The sequence below is a fragment of the Cicer arietinum genome, chromosome 3, assembly GCF_000331145.2.
Source record: "Cicer arietinum cultivar CDC Frontier isolate Library 1 chromosome 3, Cicar.CDCFrontier_v2.0, whole genome shotgun sequence".
Taxonomy (NCBI): Eukaryota; Viridiplantae; Streptophyta; class Magnoliopsida; order Fabales; family Fabaceae; genus Cicer; species Cicer arietinum.
The window spans coordinates 24,232,981-24,241,750 of record NC_021162.2 but is presented as its reverse complement, the minus strand read 5'-3'; the positions used below and the strand labels follow the sequence as shown (position 1 = coordinate 24,241,750).

The window sequence follows — 8,770 nt, the reverse complement described above, 5'->3', positions numbered from 1 at the left end:
GAGTTCAGTTTTTACTAAAATCCTTCATCCAAATCGATTTCCCAATCGATTGGCCCAGTGGAAATTCTTATTTTGAGTTAGATGATCGATTGTTCAATTGGTTCATCAATGAATTGGCCAGTTGTTTAATACCTGATTGATTTAAGACTTATTTTGATTTCATTTTAATTTTGCAAGCATTATATGAACTTTTAGCATATGGAAAACCCTTTTAAGGTGCATGCTAGGTTGAAAGGTTATCTTGTGCATTTGAAAATTTAAATGTTATGTGTTAACTGTTAATTTCGGTTGGTGACCCTTTACAACTATTGTGGAAATCTGGGCTTTGCCCTCATATGAGAGCCATGACGATCCTACCAGTTCGTACCCTACGGACGGGAATGTAGATGGGAATGCTTGACTGGAGCTATGTTAGGAGGATCCCACGGGGCGCGTGGAGATCACTCAGGGTGTATAGCTATAGTTTTTTTTTTGAAGAATGATCAGATTAGGATGACATAGAGGGAATAAATGTTTTTTTGGATTACGTTATTTTGAACTGGAAAACTGTACCTTCACTAATATTGTCAGTATGCATCTTATTTGAATGGGTTCCATGTATTATTTGTTTTTGTGGAAATACTTTGGATTCATATTTTGAGAAACTTTTCCGCTGCTTGTAAATTATAATGACTCAATTATTTATCCAAAGATATTTCCTTATTTATTTCTCTGTTTTATTTTAATTTCTTTTGAAAAAAAAAATACACACTCGCTTTGAAAATCGGGGTGTTACAAGGGGCGTAGATGGCAGATGTACAGGTGAAGGAGTAAAACTGTCTGTAAGGCCCAACACAAGGGAGTCCAGTCTGACACAGAAATGAGGGTGTAATGAGCAACTCGCATGTGTAGAAAAGAAAAGCCCAACCGACCCAATTTAATGTGTAGATATAGAAAATAGGGGTGTAAACAGTCGTCTGGTCCAAAAATTCATTTTCTAGTATTTCTAAAAGTCTTTAATAAAATAATTCCACACTAGAAACTTTTTCTCCAAAACACTCATTTAAACATAATATTGTTTTTCTTTTAACATAGATAAATCTAATTTTAACAAAAAATCTCATATTCAAAATAATAACTATAAGTATTACTATAATATTTTCCAAAATAATCACATTAAAATACATCATCATACCATAATAATTGTATGAAAATAAAGAAACTCAATATCAATATTACTAATACTTCAAGATAATTATTTGTAAAATAAATAATTAAAATAGGATATATTTATTAAAAATTTAAATATTATTATGTGCACACTTAAAAATTAGTCAAACATACAAGAAAATATCACATTAACTACGAAAGCACATATATAAGTAGAATCACCTAAAATCTTATACCTTCAAATATGTACACTAAAATACTAATATTTATAAAAAATATATACAATAATAAAATATAATATTTTTTATTTATATCACTTAGTCAAATATATATAGATAAACACACCATAGAAAATACACATATAAAGGAAATTAATCATAAAAATAATCAACATATATTCTAAAACAATTTTAGCACCAAATTAATTATCTAAAATCCTATTTAATTAATAAAATAGTTTATTATAAAATTTGAGATGTTATAATTCTCCCCAAATTCTGTCTTCGAAATTTGTGGTCTATGAAGTAATATCTAACTTACCACACTCAAGATTCAAACTTAGTCTACAAACACTTTTATGACATTCACTATTCAATTAAATACAACATGTCAAAAATCAATTAGCATAGTACGATAGGCTAACATGACACAACAAATTAATTAAACGCATCATATTCAAGAGCTCAAATGTGAAAGAAATATTATGATTAATCATTATTGTTTATAGATAAAATTAAGCATATGAATTTAGTCAACAACACTTACTACATTCAGTTGAATCAAATAAAACATCTCAAATACCTTTTCGAGTTCAACTTACTTCTCAAATAGTACTCCACTAGTTTCAATCTCTTAAAAGAATGTTTAAATCATAACAACAATTATTCTACATATTTCATAACAGTTAGGCATATAAAGAAACATTCAAAATATTTTACACCTTCAAGAATTATAATCAGAAATGCATATAACAATTCAATGACATATAATCACTTAATTTTTTTATTTTTACAAACGAATGTGTATAATCATAGTAAAATAAGACAAATATATTTTCAAACACACTCAAAGTCTAAATTAATTTCAAAGTCTTATACACAAAATTAATTTATAGAACTCATACCATAGTTCTAGATCCTTACCAAATGAGACAATATAGAACAAATAATAAGATAGTATTACTTATTATGACTCAAAATTACATAAGAGATGAATATGGTTTTTAACCATTTCAAAAATAGAATTAACAAGTAATGTTAACAATAATAACAACAGGTTATTGTTGTCTCTTTTATCGATGATGAGTCATTGGGGTAGCTAGTCATTCAAATTCAAACATGAGTAATTAAAAGTATCATTAATGTGGTTCAGGAGTGCGAAAGCGGCGCCACAACTCCTACTCCTTATTTCAAGTTAAAGATTCACTTAATTACACATTCACATTAATTTATTTGTAACTTATAAGTAGTAACAACAACACTTACATCAATATATAATCAATAATTTTATTGAAGGAATATAAAACTATTTCACTTTTAGATGCTCTCGACTATTCTAACTCTATATACTAATTCCCAACAATTAGAACACTTCAAACACAAACAATTTAATACTTACATAATCATATACACATTCACATACTTAATCCAAAAATTAGCACCAAAATTTTAGTTCATCTCATAACTCAAACAATGTAAGCTATATTCATAGAATTCTAAGTGCTCCAAGTTGATCACAATTATATTTTCTTTTGAATTACTTCTCTCTTAAAGGTTACAACAAACTAAAGCAGAAATTTTCAAGTAGCAGATAATATAAATAATTATTTACTAAAAGATACAACAAGCTATCAAAACAAATTGAATCATGTAGTACATAAACCACTCTAAAGGTTACACATCATTCTAAAAATTGATTTCTAGACTTGAATTATCATAAAATGTATCACTAATCATTTAGCACCCAAAAAAACCATTGAGAATTCAAAACTTTTTCTTAAATTACTTTTCAATAAATTACGTCTAAATAAAAACAACTAAAATAAATCAGGTTTCTAAATACAATAAAAATAAAATAAATCACGGGTATTTTTAAAATCTATAAGATTTCTGAAATTTCACTCGTACTTTAATCATCAAAAACACATTTCTAAATAATTAATCACTATTATTTTCAACTTATATTTTGAAAGAAAATTTAAACTATATATATAGATAGATAGGAAACTTTCCAATTAATTAACACTTCTAAAATAGTTACAATTTCTTTTCTTATTTTCTCAAAACATACAAAAAAAATAAAATTGTAAGTTTATATATTAAAGTAGTGAACATGACACAAAACATAAGGCACACTAGTTATGATAATGAATTACACTAATTCATAAATCTAAAAAATAATAACTTCCTCTCACACCAACTACTCAATAGGCTTATAGATACATCCTTAGTTTCTATCGAGCCACAAAATTGGTCTAAAGCCACAAATTTCTGAAAGTGTCATCAAATTATCTATAGTTGCAACTTGTTCAACGTATACACTTTGGATAAGTTTTTGAACAAAATTTTCTCCACCTTATATTATCTCGTAATGAAACATAAACTCTTGAAGCTCTACCACACACTATTGACGGATGAATGCCCAAGAGTTCTCACATATTCCAAGTAAACCTGCAACTGCACGATATCCACAATTACCATCATCGCCGAAGTCAATAATATCATATATGAATTTATGAATTTCAACCGGCAACCAATCATTGAAGAGGATAACTCTTGGTTCTTGAACTTTGTTGAATGATGGGCGAGGTGTGAGCTTTTGGACTGATGATCGAGGTTGTTGTACTTTACTGGTTGTTATAGTGCTACATACATTTGTTGCACTACATCGAACACTTGCATCCACATACTCCCACCAAGATGGATCACGCTTGGTTGATTTATCTCTTTTTGATACGTTACTTTTGCCTTTTTTTGGGTGCACCCTTAGCTTTAACCTTGCCAACAGGTGGACACATCAACATAGTGGATGAATACGCGATCTCTCGTAACTTACCTTTAAGTGAAATTTTGCCAGGTACATCAAGTTCTTCAAACTTTTTCACTATCACATCTATTTCATGTTTCACATATAACTCTCAAGGTTTACTCGATCCATCATCATGGAAAGTTAATTTACTCCACCAAACATGGATAACATCTAATGGAATGGAACGTGCGATCATAATATACTTGCCTATTTCACATGTACAAGGAAGACCATGTGTTATTCTAATCATGCAACGACACTCATTCTGATCAACACCTACATACTTCACGCGAGCATACTCTGTCGCAATGTGATCTATTACATTTTTGGACACAACACCACGCAAATTGGTGTATAATCTGTTACTATATCGATGCACCTTTTGAATGATGATTTTATCTCATTGTGTTGTAATACAATCATGCATATATCACCAATATTGTCTTGTAATATCTTTTTCAAACTCCAATGCATCGACTCAATCCTTTGTGTTGTGGTGTTCCCATGTGCATAACTCTATTTGCCAACGCATCAACAAATCTTTCCTTGTGAGGAATTAACCACTGCTCGTGTACATAATCATAAAAAATAGAACAACTACTACAATTTCCTTCAAAGATAGCGAACTTCATGTAGTACCGAGCCTCATCATAACTGTAAATAAGAGCCTTTCATGCCTCCAATATTTGCACCTGCTTCTTTTTTGGAAACACAGTTATCTTGCATTTGGCTTTGACATTCTTGCATATATGAAACAAGCATAATAAACTCATTGATTTTCGAAAAACATATTCAACTGCATTCATCGAAGAAAGGTCTATATCAATAACGATGACTTCAACTTCACCACTTGTAATATGTTCTTTCAACATTTGTAGTGCCCACACGAAGTTATCATCATGCTCAGAATGTAGATATGCAAATCCCACACAAAATGTGATTTCAGTAGATGTAACACCAATAATCTCAAGTAATGGCATTCAATACCTACATGTCTTGTATGTCCTATCCATAATCAATATTATGTGAAAATTATTTACAAGAGTAATAGCGTCTGGATGGGTCCAAAATATGTCCCTTAACTCATCTGAACCCTCTACCTTTCTATATCGAGATACATATTTGTCGCGTTCTATCAATGTCAAAAGATGTTGCATTTTTTTATTCTATTACCTCTAAGTGATGGACGATATGCTTAACGTGCATCGTAAACTTGTTTTGTTATCGTCAAACTTTCAACATTATGATCCCTTGGTGTCGTCAAAATGTTTTTTGGTTTTACCAAATTGTTCGTCATATCACCAACTACATTTTTCTCGTCTTGATACAATCGACCTAAGAAAGAATGACCAGTCAGTTTTTTTGCCAATTCGTGGTTATGGAGAACATATATTACATGCAAATACCATCCCTCACCTACACTTGATTGTATTCGTCTCAATCGAAATGGACCTTCACATTTTCTAGTCCTAGTACTCCTCATAGGTTTAGGATTCTTCCAAGGTCTATATTTACCGCTTCTTTCACAACCAAGAATTGTCTTTGTTCTTGGTCGTGTTGTCGCAGTTTCAGAAATAAAAATGACAACGTCAATTCCATTTTCCTTTCCAACATTTCTAGTCCATTTCCATAAATCATCTCGCATATTAAACATCATGCCGATGGTAAACACGCTAGTCAAATCAATCATAACAGGTTCTACTCCATCATTCATAGCGTCTTCAGTTTCAAGTTCAACATTGTCATTCATTGCATCAAAATCAGGTTCACCATCATACATTTCTTCAAAATCACGATTCAAAACATCATACATTTCCTCAAAATCAGGTTCCAAACCTTCACATATTTCATCATTGTTGTCTCCCCTTGATCCATTTACCTGCATCCCTAAAATAACATAAATATTACATAAAACCCTAAATCCTAAACCCAAAAAAAAAAAACAGAAAAATTCATAATCATGAGCCTTACATGAACTGAACTCATGTACGTGTACATGAACTCAATTCATGTATCATTAACGTGAATTGAATTCAAGTAAACTTACGTGAACTCAGTTCACGTACGACTCATACACTTCACTAATATGACATGTACGTGAACTCAATTGACGTACGTTTACTTGAATTCAATTCACATTGGTAATACGTGAATTGAGTTTACGTACACGTACGTGAATTCAGTTCACATATCTTATGTGAATTCCTAAACTCCATTTATGTATGCAATCGTAAATCACGTACGTTTATGTAAACTTAAATCACGTAAAATATGTGATTTCTAAAATTTTAAAACGTACGTGATTTAAGTTCACATAAATGTACGTGAACGGAGTTTACGTAAACGAACGTGAATTCAGTTCACGTTAACATACATGAACGAAGTTCACGTGAAAAACCCATATTTTGAAAAAAAAAATGAAACTAAAATAGAACAACATACATACCTAGTTGGGTCATTTTAACTACAATGTGAAGATGCTTCAAGATGGAATTATGAAGATGATTGAAGAAGATTGAAGATGTTAGGTTAATGAAGATGAAGATAGAAATGATAGGGTTAAGTGAATGGCCGGGGTGTCTCTTTTATTATTGTTGTTATCATTGTCTCTTTTATATTATTTTTATGAAACTATAAATTTTAGTTCACTTGAATTGCAAATATTTTAAAAAGAATATCATTTAATTCGATATTATTATTAGTGTTAGTAATAAATTTTTCTTTTAACTTACTTAGTTAAGATACTTTTTAATATTGCAAAGGTATTTAATAAACAAAATTGATTTTGATTTTATTTCTTAAATTAGATTTCTTACGACAAATTTAATGTAGTTACGTTTTCTTTTTGAATTTATATACATATACAATATTTTTCTTTATTTTATGAATGTTGCTTACACACTTTAAGATGAAGAGTTAAGATAGTATATTGTTGTAATTATTTTACCATTAATATCCTTATTATTATTATTATTATTATTATTATTATTATTGTTATTATTATTATTATTATTATTTGTTAACATTTACATTTTTATTTTATGTTAAAAGTTACATAAAAAAAAAGACTAAAAATGATTTTCCCTTGTCAACAATCATTGAATATTTTTTACTATAAAATGAATTTTGTCTAGTTACGTAAATTAAATATTTTCCAGTATTTATTATTATAATATAAATGCCATAAATTTTAATTGTAAAATTATGTTGTTAATTTTATCATGTTATTAATTTGAAAAGATTAGTTGGATTAAAAAGAGTTAACATAGTTGAAATGAATGAAAGACGTGACGACGCATTCGTGCTCTACAAATGTATTAAAAGTTTTTTAAGAGTGTTGAAAAAAAAATAATATGATTATTACTAAATGAGTAGGAGAGGTTAATCACCTAGCGACTTAATTTCGAAGAAGGCGATAACAATAATTTATTTTTACTATCTTTGAAATTTTATTTTACCTATTAAAAAGTTTATCAAGATTTTTTTTTTTTGCATTGTCTTTATGAGATAAGTTACAATATGTGTGCACTATTAATAATGATAAATGTATCGAATTTATGGAATTTAACCAGATTAAATAGGTGATTTTATGAATATGTTGATTTTATTTGAATTTCAATCATTTTTAATTTCATTTACAAGTTTTAAGTGTTATATTATTATCATTATTGTGATTGTTATTATTTATTATTTATTATTATTATTATTATTATTATTATTATTGTTATCATTATTATACATTATTATTAATGAATTTTGCATATTAGTATTGCATTGTCAAATTTTATTGTATGATAAATAAATAAACACAATTAAATCAATAGAAATGATTTTTTTTATAAAAGGATCTATGATATCCCTCTTGTTCTATTTTTAAAATTTTAAAATATTGTTATCAACATGTAATTCTAAATTTGCTGTATTTTAACAAATGACATTCTCAAATTTTTTTTCTTTTGTTTTTCTTTATATGCTCATTGGTTTGATTTAACTAGTTCATGTGTTTAACAAGTAACTTTTATACAACGCAAGTTTTTACATTTTAGTCAAATTATTGTTAATCAAGAAATTTTTGTAACACTAATGGGGTTTCAAAAGAATTTTATTTGGTGTATTAAGAAATGTGTCAATACATGTGTGCAACTTTTCCATTTGTTTTTCTTCGTAATTTCGAGGACGAAACTATTTTTAAGGGGTAGGTATTGTAACACCCCAATATTTTCATATATATTATATATGTGTCCTTTAGTAATTTTCGTAATTTATTATTTAATTAATAATTTATTCTACATGTAAAGAAATTAAATTAAAATTTACAACTCCCTATTTTACTTGAATAATTATAACCTTTATTTTTATTTAATTGTTTTGGTGTGACAATTACATTAGAACGGTTTATGGCATAATTATTTCATTAAGAAATGTGTCAATACATGTGTGCAACTTTTCCATTTGTTTTTCTTCGTAATTTCGAGGACGAAACTATTTTTAAGGGGTAGGTATTGTAACACCCCAATATTTTCATATATATTATATATGTGTCTTTTAGTAATAATGAGAAACATATTGAGTATATCCCAAAGATAAGAGAGCA

At 28.3% G+C, this 8,770-nt stretch overlaps 1 protein-coding gene across 1 annotated transcript; it reads right to left on the bottom strand.

Annotated features, from left to right (window-relative positions):
* Positions 1-3,771: 3,771 nt before the first annotated feature.
* On the bottom strand, positions 3,772-5,156 carry LOC140919697 (uncharacterized). The gene is made up of 4 exons (XM_073366308.1): positions 4,869-5,156; positions 4,641-4,739; positions 4,380-4,555; positions 3,772-4,144 (listed from the first exon to the last, which is right to left on the bottom strand). Exons 1-4 carry the CDS (start codon positions 5,154-5,156, stop codon positions 3,772-3,774), a joined length of 936 nt encoding a protein of 311 aa, XP_073222409.1.
* Between the last annotated feature and the right edge of the window lie 3,614 nt (positions 5,157-8,770).